The sequence below is a fragment of the Rhineura floridana genome, chromosome 2 (assembly GCF_030035675.1).
Source record: "Rhineura floridana isolate rRhiFlo1 chromosome 2, rRhiFlo1.hap2, whole genome shotgun sequence".
Lineage (NCBI taxonomy): Eukaryota > Metazoa > Chordata > Lepidosauria > Squamata > Rhineuridae > Rhineura > Rhineura floridana.
In genome coordinates this window covers 205,409,801-205,424,867 of record NC_084481.1, presented here as the reverse complement: position 1 = coordinate 205,424,867, position 15,067 = coordinate 205,409,801, and the positions used below count along the sequence as shown (strand labels likewise).

Here is a 15,067-nt window from a genome sequence, read left to right as displayed (position 1 = left end):
TGACTCAGAATTAAATATGTATGTGAATGCTGTACAATGAATGAAGGAATAACATGTTTGATTGATTTTTGCTATAAAACGTTTGATGCTGTTGAAAATCTACATGACATGAATTGCATACATTTTTTGTTGTTTCTCACACCAGAAAAGAACCTTCCTGATCTTACAAATGCAGTTTATGAAGTTTTGCAACCCTTTGCTTGTACATTATGCAGGCTGCTTATACTAAAATGGATTTGGTGAGAGGTAACATCATCATCTCTTTGCTGAGGTGATTCAGCTGCTGTTGGCTTACACCCAGTTCTCTTTTTAGTTAGTTTCCTGTTTAACATTGGTTATTTAATTGCATGTTAGGAGAGCAACATTCAGCCTTTGAACCTCTGTCTAGTAGCCTTCAGGTTTTATTGTTTTGTTTTTAAAGAAAACTTGTTTTCTGTGAGTATAAGCCTTTTTTAAAAGATTTGATAATGCTTCGGGGGGGGGGATCAACGCCAGGAAAAAATAGTAAGATTTAATGAAAAAAAATATATTATAGTTGATAATATCTATGGTGTACTGTTATTGGCCATTGCATATTTTATCTTTAGAAGAAATCTGTGAGGTAGGTTAGTGACCGGTCCAAGGTTATGTGGTAACCTCCATGGCTAAGTAGGGACTTGACAGTGGAAAAAGAAATGATGAGCGGGAGTTATAGTACCATAGAGCTGTGCTCCAAATATGTCTTATGCATTCCTAGAAATTGTACGCAAAAATGTTGTCCTGCAAAGTATAGGCAGAATTGTCATATGAATATAATACGATACCTGGGAAAAGGAAGCTGGACAGACAAGGGGAATTCCAAGTGCAAGCAACTCAGTCTTTTAGTTGATGTAATGAGTAATAATGTCTTATTTCCGGCGGGAGGGGGGAATTGTACGCTAATGACTGAATAGTCTTTTGTTTTAATTATTGCAGAAGTGTTCAAATGTGTAGTTTTTCAGAATAGTTTAAATGAAACACACACTATTACATACGGTAATTATTTTGCAATATGTTAAGATCAGTTCCAATGCCGAAGTATGCAGTTCCTATGTATGAAAGCCACATGAAACTTAGAAAATTTGTTCCCTTTAGGAAGCTGGAGCCTGGAACAGAGAAGGTAGAAGAGGGTTCCTCCTTTCCTTCACGTGTCCTTTGCTTTCCAGGAACAAACCATGGCAGGCAATGCTAGATTCCTTGATCCCAATCCAGAAAAAGTGTGTCATAGCTTTCCCATTGAAACAAGTTAACTGTAACTATTTTTATTTATTTTTTTATTTATAATATTTATACCCCGCCCTACTTCCGTAGAACTCAGGGTGGCTTACAATTAAGAACCATAAACAATTAAAACAGTAATCATATAGATTAAGACATTTAAAATGACTAAAAATCAAGAAAAAAAATATTTATCAATTTCAATTAAAAGCTCGTCTAAATAAAACAGACTTCACCTGGGCACAAAAAGACAAAAGCGAAGGGGCCAATCGAACCTCACTGGGGAGGGAGTTCCACAATCTGGGGGCAGCCAGCGAAAAAGCCCTATTCTGTGTTTTCGCAAGAAGAACTTGCGGAAAAGATGAAATAGTGATTAAGGTCTCACCAGATGATCTTAGAGTCCGGATAGGTTCATAGAGGGAGACATGATCTAACAGATAACCTGGACCTAAGCCGTATAAGGCTTTATAGGTCAAAACCAGCACTTTGAATTGTGCCCGGAAACAAATTGGCAGCCAGTGGAGCTGGTATAACAGAGGAGTTGTATGTTCTCGGGACCCAGCTCCAGTTAACATTCTGGCAGCAGCTCTTTGTACCAATTTAAGTTTCCGAGCAGTCTTCAAGGGCAGCCCCCGTAGAGCGCGTTACAGTAATCTAACTAACCTTAGTTCAGTTGCTTTCACTGGGACTTGCACAGACTAACAGATTAACTTGGAGCTAATGTCTGCTTCATCCCTTTGCATAGCTGGGACAGCCCCTACAAGATATAACTGTAACTAAAGTTATAACATGAGAATGTATTATACACCATTATTTCTTGGCCTAACAAGAAGCAGAATCATGGGTTAGCGAGAAGCAAGCATGTGGGTATCCAGAGCAAAAATCCTAGCTGCTTTGTTTGTCCTTTGCTCCTCCTGCTCCCAAGCTGCCAAGAGTTAAGCAAAGGTTTGGCTTAGCATCACATGTGAACCCAGGCTCATGTTTTGTCTTGCTCCCAAAAAACTTTGTTTACAGCTCATGGTTTGTTGAGAGTGAGACAAACCATGGCTTAGCTCTGGGTAGTGCTGCAGCAGCAAGACCAGAAGAGGAACAAAGTGGATGGGATTTTTCCTCTGAGTACTAGAGTTGCCAGGTCAGAAGCATCCCAAATCCTGAGATTTCAGAAGCCGGCCCTAGTGATGTCATTAAACATGATACATGAAGCATCAACTACAGTTGCTTGGAGCATACCATTTGAACAAAAACATTTCTCTGATTGGAAATTAAGATAGAAATCTTACCTAAAAGATGGTGTTCCCAGGTCAAGCTGAAGTGACAAAATCATTCCTTCTCATCTGCTTAGGGAGCCTGGGTAGGGAACATTTCATCTTGCCTACTTGCTTCTGGCAAGAAAGGTTTAAGTGCTCTCAGGCAGTCAGTCACCAGAAGACAATTGAAGGAAGAAGGGAGCCTAGTGTTGTGGAGATGTTAGATAGGACTCAGGAGTAAAGATGGATGCCCCTGAAGGCTGCCATTCTAAACACACTAAGTGACCAAGCCCCATAGAACTCAATCGGACTTACTTCTGAGTAGATATGGTTAGGATTGTGCTGTTGGTAAGGCTTGACTGGGGATCCTCTGCAAAGATATCCATATCCAAGCAAGGTTGGCAACCCCCTCCCTTTTAACATAGCTGCTCCAAATGTCTTTACTGACCCTTCACTTCAGAAAAAGGTTTGAGAAATGAGTAAGAGTAACAAGATTCTCTACCCTTTTCTGCCTACCTTGTGGGCTGCTAAAAAGTGACAGCCAACCCAATTCCAGTAAGTAATAACTGAGAGAGAGAGAAAACACATATGGTTTGGCCTACCTTCATAGGCAGTAGATTGGGAACAACAGCAAATGAAGCCACACTTCCCAGTATGTGAATTCTTTTTTACCACTGTGGGGCAAGAAACAAACCATCATGCAACCAACAAGGTGCATCATCAGTGGGTTTAAGGGGTTGAGCTGAGCACATGGAACCACTGTTGTTGCTTCTATGGATGTAAGGGAGGTAAAAGATAAATAAAATGCAAACACAGAAAGAAAACCAAATGATAGTGATGATTTCTATGAGTAAGGCAGAAAACTCAGCATTCCACAACCAGTCAGGATTCCTAACCAAAAATCAAAGCTAAAAAAATCCTGGCAGCCAGTCAGCCAAGGTAATAGAAATCCTCATGCAGCACAACCTGGCCCGTGGGCTGCAGTTAGTGCAGAATGCTGTGGCATGATTGCTGACATGAGTGAGACCCTGTCAGCACATAATATCTCTGCTCTGAAATTTGCACTGGTTGCCGATTTGCTACCAGGCCAAGTTCAAGATGTGCTTTCCATGTTATGAGTGTCACATAGTACTTGCCCTGCTCTTGTGAGAAATCATCCTTTAGTGTGCCAGCACCAGAGCTTGGAAAAGTTACTTTTTTAAACTACAACTCCTATCAGCCCCAGCCAGCATGGCCACTGGATTGGGCTGATGGGAGTTGTAGTTCAAAAAAGTAACTTTTCCAAGCTCTGGCCAGCACCTATGCTTTGGAATTCCCTGCTTATTGACATTAGGCAGGCACCTTTATTGTACTCTTTTTGACACCTGCTAAGAACATTTTTTCTTTAGGCAAGCCTACCCAGGCATGTAGAAGCTATTATGCTTTTTAACTCATTGATGGTTTTATTATTGTGAATGTTTTAAAATATTATTTTAAAATAAAATATTAAAAAATATATTTTTGCCAATAATTTGTTTTAATTCCTTCTGTAAACCACTTTGAGGTTTTTTTTACAATAAAGTGGTGTATAAATGTTGTAAATAAAATACATAAATACATTTCAGAGTCACTGTGACCCTTGGGTCTCTTTTGTCCCTTAGGAACAATGGAATCTGCCTTATACTGACTCAGGCCATTTGGTACAACTAGCTCAGTACCAATGACATGGACTAGCACTGGCTCTCCAGGATTCCAGGCAAGTCTTTTCCTGAGACTGAATTTTGGACCTTTGCATGCAAAACATATGCCTTGCCACTGAGCTACAGCCCTTCCTGTTTAAAAACCTATCTTTTAAAATTGTTCTTTTCAGTTCACTAATGAATGCACAGCATACCTAGGGCAGATTCACACAATTCATTTAAAGGACATTCAACACACGCTGGAAGCACATTAATCCCATCCCAGAATCATGGGAATGGTAGTTTGTTAAGGATAGTCAGAACTATAACTGTGAGGGGGAAACTACACTTCCCAGGATTCTTTGGGGGAAGTCATGTGCTTTAAACGTGAGTTGGATGTGCTTTTATTGCGTGGATTTCCTTCATAAACTTTGCCTGCAGGTAAATTGTTTTAATTAATTTTTAAAAATGGAAATGAGCTACAAAGTTTACTGGGTGACCATGGGCTACTCACCATCTCTCAGTCTAATCTGCCCCTCAGGGTGAAAGCAACCCTGAGGACCAATATCACTCCAGGGAAGAAGGGCACACTTAAAATGTAGAGGAAATAATAATGTACAACTATAATGTGAAATCAGATACTTATTGGGATATAGTATGAATAAATATTTATACAAGCATGACTGTCGAAGATGTTTATTATTTACACAACCTGTAAAGATATTTATAGTGCAACCCTATGCATGTTTAATCTATTCAATGGGGCTTACTCAAACAGGGAAGTGTGCACAGGACTGCAGCCTCAAGTGATAAGGAACTTCACTCACCCAATCCAAAATACAGAATCATGCCATTTTAAGCTGCTTTGCAACTGTTTTATACTTGTTTTTATGGTTATTGGATTTCAAATGGATTTATTTCTTGTTGTGAGCTGTCTTGCTTTCCAATCTGCAACCCTACCCCACAAGGTTGTTGGAAAGACTCCATATACACACACACTGGAGATATAAAAATACACCCCCATATAATAATGTGGGATTAGCATTGCAGTTTTACTCCCAGAAAAGCGAGTATAGGATTAAAACTTCATATTGGGAAGGTTTTCAAAACAGGCTACGAATTAGACAAACAAACTGCCTTCTTCAACAGCCCAGGAAAATTTAAACTTGTTTGACTCCTCATAATTTGAAAAATATAACCCATTGTAATGGCACCATAAACTGCATGTAGTTTTTTTTTAAATTTCTGTTCAAAAATTATTTGAAAAATATGTAATATGCTATTTTTGCAAGTAATTAAAAAAAACCCTGCATGTACACTTTTATTATAATCATAACTGAAATTGTTTACAGTGCATGCCTACCAAGATCCTGCTATGATCTTTTGTTCTAGATCTCCTGCACACAGAGAGGGACTTTTGCTACTGCTGAAAGCTATAAACTTACTTAATTTATGAGATTTTCAGACAAGCAGGAAAAGGCAACAGTTTTCTGGACTTGCAATGGGTTCTAGCTATTGGCTGGAGATCAACAAATCCCTTGTGAATCACAACCCTGGTTTCACTTATTATCTACAAACCTGAAAGGATGGGGTTAGAGCAGTGGGCTACCAGCTGATTTAAAAGAAGTTGCGAAGTATGTATGATGTTTTGGTGTATATCTGTTGAAACAAATCACCTAAAAACTTAATTTTTTTAAATGAAAGCTGAGAGTTTGGAGATTGGGGTGACTCACCCAGAGACCTGAAGAGGACCTCAATCATCCAGAGTCTCTGGGTGAAAACCAGAGACCTGGAAACCCTACTGATTATCCACATGCTTGCTTGTTCTTTCTAAACCATACTTTGGCTAGCATTATATACAGATAGGGCCTATATGATGAAAGTGCAGAATAGTAAGATCAGATATAGTTGTGTTGCACATTTTAATTGAAATAAGCCATGTTATCTTGCAAAAGTCAGCTATAGAATGTTGATTCTTGACTTAATAATTTCAGAATCACTTTGGAATATTGGTCAGAGTTGTGCTGGGATCTGGATTATTTTTTGGAAGTACAGTTTCTGCTACGGATTAGTTATGGGCTTGTGAAGTCAACATTTTCCAGCTTTAGTTCCCCACATTAAAAATGCGAACAATGGTGACCTAACTCAGTGTTTGGATCAGAGTAGAACATAAAGCTGTAAAGCACTTTGCAAGCAAAGCGTAGTATATGACTGAGAACTGCTAGTAATATTTGCTGTATTCAGGTATTCAAAAATACACTATGATCATGAGAGGGAGAAGAACAAAGCTGCATGCACTTAGGCTTCTGCAGTGCCCTTCAGGGTTCAGTTCATGGAAATGGCATAAACAGTATATGTTTAGCAGGCTGTCCTGTTGCAGAATGTCCTCAACCTGTGGACAATTGTGGGAAGGGGGCAGCATGGGGCAAGATGATAGGTGCAGGGTAAGTGAGAATTATCCTGCTCCCTTCCCTCATATTATTATCGTTGCTTGATTCCGAGTCGCTGGGAGGGCTGATTGTCACCTTAGGGAATGGTTGTGTGATTTATAGAGCAATCCTATGAATGTTTACTGAGAGGTAAGCCCCACTGTGCTCAGTGGAAGTTGCTCCTAGTCCTAGGTAGTGTCTTGAAGTTTATGAGCGCACTAATCACAACATGGTATAAAAGTGAGAATTATTATTGTGCATGGAGTTAGTAAAATATTCTAGTAGTCAGTCTGATTTGGAGACAACCTGTATTAAATATTAAATTGTGCTTAAATATTATTCCAGGGATAAGAGATGAGGATGTTGTGTGCCACTCTTACTTCTAATGGCCATTTCCTGATACTGGAACTGGAAAGAGTTAAATTTTTAAAACTGAGCTTATTTTCCTACCCCTGATGTGCTAAACAATGAAGACAACCTCCTACAGAGAAATTACATTGTTCAACTGTTTTGCATTCCTTTGAACCAACACATTTACATCCAAGTAAGTTCTTTTCTGTAAAGCTAGATCTAAAGATGCTACAAGCTGCCTTTAGCTGATGCTGGCTGAATGTTCAAAGATCTTCAACCGATCCATGCTATTGACTGTGTCCATAGTGTAATGGGAGCAGTATCTTTGTCAGGAAGGTAAAGAGAAGAATTTATTTCCAGCTTCAGGAGACAACTAAATCAGTGATGACTATAGAGAGTGTGGAGAATGTGGAGTGCACCGGGGGGGGGGGACAGGCTCTAGAGGCCCCAGCAAACCTAGAAATCGTAAATAATCATAGAAGATAATTTTGTTATACAATAAATCTGGTTTTATTTTTTCTTTGACAGAAACAGGTCATGTCAATTGATCTCATGAATGCATCTTTGGCCCCTTCCAACTCTACTATTCTATGATTCTATTTGATTTGGATTCCTGCATTGCACAGGGGGTTGGACTTGATGGCCTTATAGGCCCTTTCCAACTCTACTATTCTATGATTTTATGATCTCTAATTCATATGCATTCTGAAGAGACGTATTTCATATTTAATTCTGTTTCTTCTCATAATCTTTCATCTCCAATCATAAGGCATAAAATTTATACAGGTGCATAATCAATGTATTTTGCACAATGGCCCGTGACAAAGTATGGCCATGACCAAACGACATAATTGACATCACATGATTGACAGAAAGGTTACCCACCTAGCTGTTCAAGGTGGCATATAGGGAGGGAGCCAAAAGTTTCCCACCCCTGAATTACTTTTCTTGTTAAGTGAATCTGCATTCTGATCTGAGGAGATTCTAACAGACTTAATTCTTAAAGGGACCTCAGTAATCTAGGCATACATCTTGAATCAGAAAGTAATTAGTACCTGTAGGTAATCACAAAGTACTGTTGCTCTGAATTATATGCACAGTCCAATGGATGGTAATTGGCAGTTCCCAATTAACTATAGTTTGTGGTGGATTTAGTGACAGCATAAGGACCTCCAGATCTGTAACAAATATATATTCCTTATTTATCCCTAGTTTGAAGTTTACTTTTCAATGCTTGAATTCAAAAGAAAGCTAGTAGCTGCTTTAATGTAAATAAAGATGGTTATGAATAATAATCTGTTGTGTTTTTTAAAATTAATTTCACTAGAAGACCTAAATAATAAATAGATAATAAATAAATAAGACCTGTCTTGTGATTTCTCCCACTGCAGGTGTTCAGAAGTAGTGACACTGATATGAAGAAAACGTAGAAAGAATGAAATGGCAGATTAAAATCATGCCTGCCTTGCTAGAGCTTCTGTTGCCAGTGACTGCAGAAGATGGAGAACTTTTCTGAGAATATGGACAATAATACCCTGAACTGCACCATTGATCACAACATACATCAGACACTATCACCTGTGATATACATACTTGTCTTTGTAGTAGGGCTCCCAGCCAACTGTCTCTCATTGTACTATGCCTACTTGCAGGTGAAGGTCAAAAATGAACTGGGAATCTACCTTTGCAATTTGACCATAGCAGACCTGCTTTACATCTTCTCCCTGCCCTTTTGGCTTCAGTATGTTTTACAACATGACAATTGGACCTATGATGAACTCTTATGCAAAATCTGCGGCATTCTCCTGTATGAAAATATCTACATCAGTGTGGCCTTCCTGTGTTGTATCTCAATTGACCGTTACCTAGCTGTAGTGCACCCTTTTCGCTTTCATCAGTGTCGCACAATGAAGGCAGCTATGGTGGTGAGCACTGTCATCTGGGCCAAGGAAATTCTGACCTGCTGCCTTGTTTTTACACATGGTGAAGTGAGTAAAGACTCAGAGAGTCATGTGGTGTGCTTTGAGCATTATCCCATCAAAAACTGGGAAAACAAGATCAATTTTTACCGTTTCATTGCTGGTTTCCTATTTCCCTTTTCTCTGCTTCTTTTTTCTTACTATGGCATTCTGCGAGTTGTCCGCAAGAGCCATGGCACTCAAAAGAGGAAGAAAGTTCAAATTAAGCGTCTGGTGTCAAGCACAATTATAATTTTCTTGGTATGCTTTGGCCCGTACCATGTTCTGTTGCTGATGCGCAGCATCTTTGAAAACAGCTGTGAATTTGCTGCCAGAATCTTTAATGTCTACCATATTTCACTTCTTTTGACCACTTTTAACTGTGTTGCAGACCCAATATTGTACTGCTTTTCCAGTGAGAACACCTACCAGCATTTTGCCAAAATAGGAAACACCTGTTTAAAGTGCCTAAGATGTGCACAGACAGAAACCAAGGTATCCTACCCACTGAGTACTCCAGAAACTGTAAAAAAAATCCCAAAACAGGCTGAGCTGGACCCAGAGTTGTTAAATAAGTTACATGTTCATGAAATGGAGGAAACATCAACCAATGCTTTTCCAAAAGGAAGAGTGATCTAAAGTCACCATGCATTTACTCACTTCTCCTTTTGGTGTATAAATGTATGGGAATTATTATTATAGATGTAAAGAGGGCCAACAGTTCAAAAAAGGTAATCGACTGTACTACTCTAATATTCATCTTTCCACATGGGGAATTCCTTAGTTCCTTTAAAGTCATTTAGAACTTTACTCCAAAGCAGGCTAATTATACAAACAGGCTAGCCTGGGTTTACAGTTTATTATACATCCTATGCATATTGCTGACTCACTCCTGTAAAATCTGCTATTCTATTTGATGACAGGACTTGTGGAAATAAACATATTCATGTTTTGGATTAGTTTTAACAAGCCTGAAAGGAGTTAAGGATTACTTGACAGATGACCAGAGCATTACATTTTCAAAATATATATTTTTTAAAGGCAAAATACATATCATGGTCAAAAGAGCAATTTGTATATGGAACATCTTGTCTATCAATTTGTGTATTTAAAAACTGTTCAAATCACTACTGCCATATGAGGAAACTGGGCAGCTGAATCACTGTAGTAATTCAGAAACAGAAAGGCCCTGAATCCCATTTCCCAAACTATGGAAAAATAGTATTCTGATCTGAATTAGTATTATTCATTAATTGTAATTCACTAATTATAAAGCATATCTGGAGAATTCACACTGAAACATAGTTCCATAGAGCTTACACATACCCGCTGGGCCTATCAATTTATTGTGGGCAATTAAACACATTTTAAGAACTGTCAAACAAGCTGAAGAACTGTTTGTAAATTTTGAGTCACAGCAAAATGCTACAGCTGTGAATTCAGACTCTTAAGTCATGTTTAGATAAGGATTACTGTGGACATTAACAACTAAAGTGATAACAGAACTGGCAATTAAATGAAACGTAGCAGGAAAACCAATGAAAAGAGTCAAGTTATATTCTCCTACAAACAAAAACTACGGGGTCCAAGTATAGGAATTAATATTCGGCAGAACCAAAACGGAACTTGATGAAATATGCTAGAATATATTTCCAAAACAAAATATATCCTGCCCTAGGAGAGGATTACTTTTGTTTAGCATAACACTCAGTTTATTTAGCAGTTTTGTGCAGTGAAGTTTTACTTTGGACCAATTACCTAAGATTGTACTGTTTTGTTTTGTTTGGCTTCCTTGTAGTTCGTTCTCTAATCTACTCTGCCCTTGCCATGTGTCTCGGCTCATGGACCAACATTCTCTAAATGCAATAGAGATGAGTAGCAGTGTATACAACACATGCTTATTGTCAGTTGCTGACATGGAAATGAGCAAGACAGTAAGAGAGATGCACAATATAAATTAAGATGATTGAAGCCATTTGTTGGATTTGATTACTCTTTGTGTTATCTTAAAGCAAGAGGACTCAACAAAATGTTTCTCATGCTGTTGTAGACCAGCAGCAGAAGACCCATTACCCAAGTGCATTCCTAATATTCAGGAAAATACTGTCCTTCCTAATATTATTACAATCTCATAACAATTGTATTCGGGAAACATCAAGAACACCTCTTACAGTTTTAGGGACACAGTAGCTGCTTCTCTAATGGGCCAAACAAATGGTGTAATGTTCACACATCAAAGACTATAAATTCTGCTTTATTTGTTCTGTAATGCTTCCTCAATGCTATCACATTATTGCTGCCCAGAGGGGTTATAGCACAACCAAAGCAGGACGAAAATAAACTAGAACATTTATAATATCAAACTTGGTGAGATTTCAGCAAGAGGTACAGGATATGCATTCATTGGAAGTCAAGCAGTATGACCACCCCAAAATGTTTGCAGGTACAAACAGCGTTGAAAACAGGATAACATATAACCACCGCAATACCTTCATGAACAGAAATAATCATGAATGCACAATAAAAAGGATGTCTGGAGGGCACCATAATGTGAAACAGTAGGAGCCTTAGGGGTATCTTGGTACTTATACTTCCCGATCTGCACAGAAATTCACTTTTGTTCTGAATGACTTATTCAAATTTATAGTTACTGCTTAAGCAAAATACTATAACAATCATCACTGCAGTAGAAACTACAAACACTGTAGCAATAATTTATTGTAATATTGATTTGTTGTAAGTTGTCCCCATCCATGGTAACAGACCACATTCATTTTTAAAAAAAGTCTGATTTGTAGCAGCCATTAAATGAAGCAACTTTTTAAGTCATGAGCTTATCACTCAGAAAGAATTCATGAAAACTGGACCAGTACAAACATCTGTTTAAGATGATAGAAATATTTCTATTGGACAAAATAATTCCAGAAGGATAAACAAACTAGCACTGGAGGTTCTCCACTGCCCATTCTCCACAGATTAAGAAACATATGCAAAAATTCTGATGTTTAATTATTGGCATTATTTAAACTGGAAAGGTGGGTAAAGATTTTTCTTGACCGAGTGGAGGCTATGTCAAGCATAATACTAAGTATGGTTTAGCATTACATTTAATAAGCCTGGGTGAGCACTGAGCTTGTGTACCCCTCATTGCCTGCTCCATTTCCAGGGCAACTGCGAGGAAGAGGGGAGACTGGAAGTTTCCACTTTCATTTTAGCATCCTATCTGAAACCTAAACTAAGGTTAACTTTAACGATGATTTATTGAAATAAGCCCTCTTAATGAACCATGATTTGAAGTTGGCTTGTTTCATAGTTAAGATTTAACAGAGTTTGTCCTGGTTTGGTATAATGCTAAACTGAGTTCAGCGTTTTGTCTGAATGAAACCAGTGTGTCTGTTTTATCAGTTTGAAATACAGAGAGAAACAGATAGCTGACATCTTGTGAGAGCAGACTAAGCAGCTAGAACCTGAATTCTAGCATGGGATTTTACAGATGAGCCATCATGTCTAAATAAGAGAAACCATTTTGTTAATAAATGTGTTGGATATGATAAAGGCAGGCACCTGTACAAATACATTTGAAAAACATAATGTTGATTCCAGCCGCCAGAGGCAATAACGTATTAATCTACAACAGGATCATGGGTGGTAATGACACACTTGCTGATTAGGGATGTAATGTAAGCTGTTGTCAATCCAATGCTATTATATAGACTTTACTAAAAAAACTACCAATATATCTTAACTTGTTAGGGGAGGGGAAGGATGGGATCCATGGGCTAGGGCCGGTTCGAAAACAATCCATTAACCTAACAGGCTGATATAGATTTGAATTCGTTCTTTGTCCATTAGCCACTGCTTTTACCCATCTGTTTTTTCCTCTTGGAAAAATATTGATATTATTATTGATATTTTTAAAGGAAAAAACAATATATTGAAAGGAAATGTTGATAAATTATGAAAATATCAATATTAATATCAATATTTTAGACATGGATTTTTTTAAAAAAAAAATCAGTTTCCAAAAATAGCCACAAAAAATCACTACACAAAAATCCAATCCACAACAATAGTGAATAAGCAGATTAATGGAAAATTTAATACCAAATCCAAAATGGGCAGAATTCTAGCACATCCCTTGGGAAGGGTTACTTCAGAGTTTCCTCCAGCAGCTTCTCAAGCATAAGTGAATGAATGTCATAGAATGGCAGACCGTCTACTTCCATTGCCAGACTGGCAGTTTTCCCACTGCGTACTTGGTGTCGCTGTAATATGTTCAGCAACTTTTCTTCCTAGACAATAAATAAGATAGCACTGCCAATGTAGCCATTATTCAGAAACAATCAGGACCATGCTTAACCAGTCAAGATTCCACTTGCTCATTTTTGTAAACAATTTCTCATACTTATATATGAAATGTTTCTCAAGAGAGAAAAGCACGAGATAAAACTCTGGGATAGTCTGTGCAATCTGTTTACCGTCTCTTGAGATTATCAGTTTATCTTGACACCAGTGAGAATTCAGTCATGTTGGGCATCACAGGAGTTTATGCTATCAGAAGCAAAGCAGCAGATGAAGGGTAAATAGACATGATGGTAGTGGGCCTATGCATCAGAACTGCATTGCTACTAAATTCCTTATAGTGTGCATTAACCATTAGGAGCTCAGAATGACTCATGTTCTTAAGGACAGGTATTCTCACCGGAACATCACATTTGCCCCGGGAAAGAATAAATGCAGCCTGTTGTGATTTATCACAGTTGTTGCTAAAAAGAGATGTCTTGCAGTTCTCAGCAAATTTTTTCAGAAAGGTAATGTGAACAGGTAATGTAGTAATAGGGAACAGCTGCAGCACAAGGGGACTGAAGAAGACCTGCCCTGGGAGTGAGTATCTGAGCATCTGGGTGCTTGCTTCTTGCTCCTTTGGGTTGCTGTCCCTCGAGACAGCTGAAGTCCCTGGTAAGTGCTGCAAGGACTGGGACCTCCCTGCCTGACCCTTGCTCCAGACAGAGGCTACAGTTAATATTGCAGCCTCTTGCATCAGCTTCTGGCATAAAAGCACAGCTGCCCTTGGGCGCTGGGGTTGCCACCGAAGGAGCGTCCCAAGGCGAGGGCACTACCCCTTTCTATTACCTTTTTTTCTTTTTCTTTTATTATTTTTCTGTTAAACCAATATAGAGGAGATTGATGGTGGGGAGGGCTTGTGGTGCATATGTAGTTCCTGCACAGGGTGAGAGCCTGTGCAGTGAACTGAATGATAGAAGAAAGTCGCCAGATGCCTTCAGAGTGAGAGTCTGTAACTGGCGGAAGGCTGGCTCTCCTTGGGTGTGAGACAAGAGTGAGAGTAGATGTACCCTTTGTGAAAAATTTGGATGGGTATGACTGTTCCCAATTCTCGCAGAGGCCTACTGGGATAATTGGCTCAGGCAGGTTTTGTTGGTGGGCTCTTGTTGTGGCCATATCAGATGTTTAGGAGGAGTCTTAGTATAGGGGAACACGGGAGACGCCACCCCAATTTCAGTGATCACGGGCAGAGGGAAATATAGCCATAGGGAGGTGGTGAATTACCATAGAAGAAGAGGGCAAGGCTATCTGTGCCCTGTTCCTTACTGCCACACTTCTCATGGATGGGTTCCTTGTTGCTCATCTGCTGTGCCCACTGGCCTGTGTGTGTTGTTGTTTAATGCCAGATTGGTATACAGTAAGACCACTCTCATCCATGATTTGATCGTGGATGAAGGTGCTGATTTGGTGTGCATTACTAAGACCTGGGTGGGATAGCTGGGAGGAGTTGATCTGACCCAGCTTTGCCCACGTGGATACTTGGTGCAACAACAGCACACGCTGCAGGGACGGGAGGAGGAGTTGCTGTGGTCTACAGAACTTCCATCTCTGTCACCAGGAAACCACTCTGTCTTGGAGCTGGCTGTGAGGGCCTTCACCTGGTGTTGGGCCGAGGAGACAGTAAACTAGGGCTGCTGCTGGTGTACCATCCACCCTGCCTGGCAGCTTCTCTGACTGAGCTGGCAGAGGCCATCTCGGCTGAGGTGTTGGAGGAGCCCAGAACAATAGTGCTGGGTGATTTCAATGTCAATGCTGAGGCCACCTCTAGTGTTCTGGCTCGGGACTTCATGGCCTCCATGACGACCATGGGGCTGTCTCAAGTTGTCACTGGCCCAACACATAGG

General features: G+C 39.4%; 2 protein-coding genes across 3 annotated transcripts in view; one reads left to right on the top strand and one right to left on the bottom strand.

Moving 5' to 3' along the window:
* Positions 1-6,914: 6,914 nt before the first annotated feature.
* GPR68 (G protein-coupled receptor 68) lies at positions 6,915-9,797 on the top strand. Its single transcript, XM_061611964.1, has 2 exons — positions 6,915-7,114; positions 8,313-9,797. The coding sequence occupies exon 2, from the start codon at positions 8,421-8,423 to the stop codon at positions 9,516-9,518; it is 1,098 nt and encodes a 365-aa protein (XP_061467948.1). The 5' UTR covers positions 6,915-7,114; positions 8,313-8,420; the 3' UTR covers positions 9,519-9,797.
* Positions 9,798-11,117: 1,320 nt separating this feature from the next.
* Positions 11,118-15,067, bottom strand: part of DGLUCY (D-glutamate cyclase) — a 68,138-nt gene continuing 64,188 nt past the window's right edge. For both annotated transcript variants that reach the window (XM_061611961.1, XM_061611962.1), the window contains one exon: positions 11,118-13,171. In XM_061611961.1, coding sequence (XP_061467945.1) covers positions 13,028-13,171 — 144 coding nt within the window. In that variant the 3' untranslated portion in view covers positions 11,118-13,027. The remainder of the gene's footprint in view (positions 13,172-15,067) is intronic.

Excerpts from the sequence above, each read along its gene's own strand:
- GPR68 (XM_061611964.1), top strand. The coding sequence starts at position 8,421 with ATGGAGAACTTTTCTGAGAATATGGACAATAATACCCTGAACTGCACC.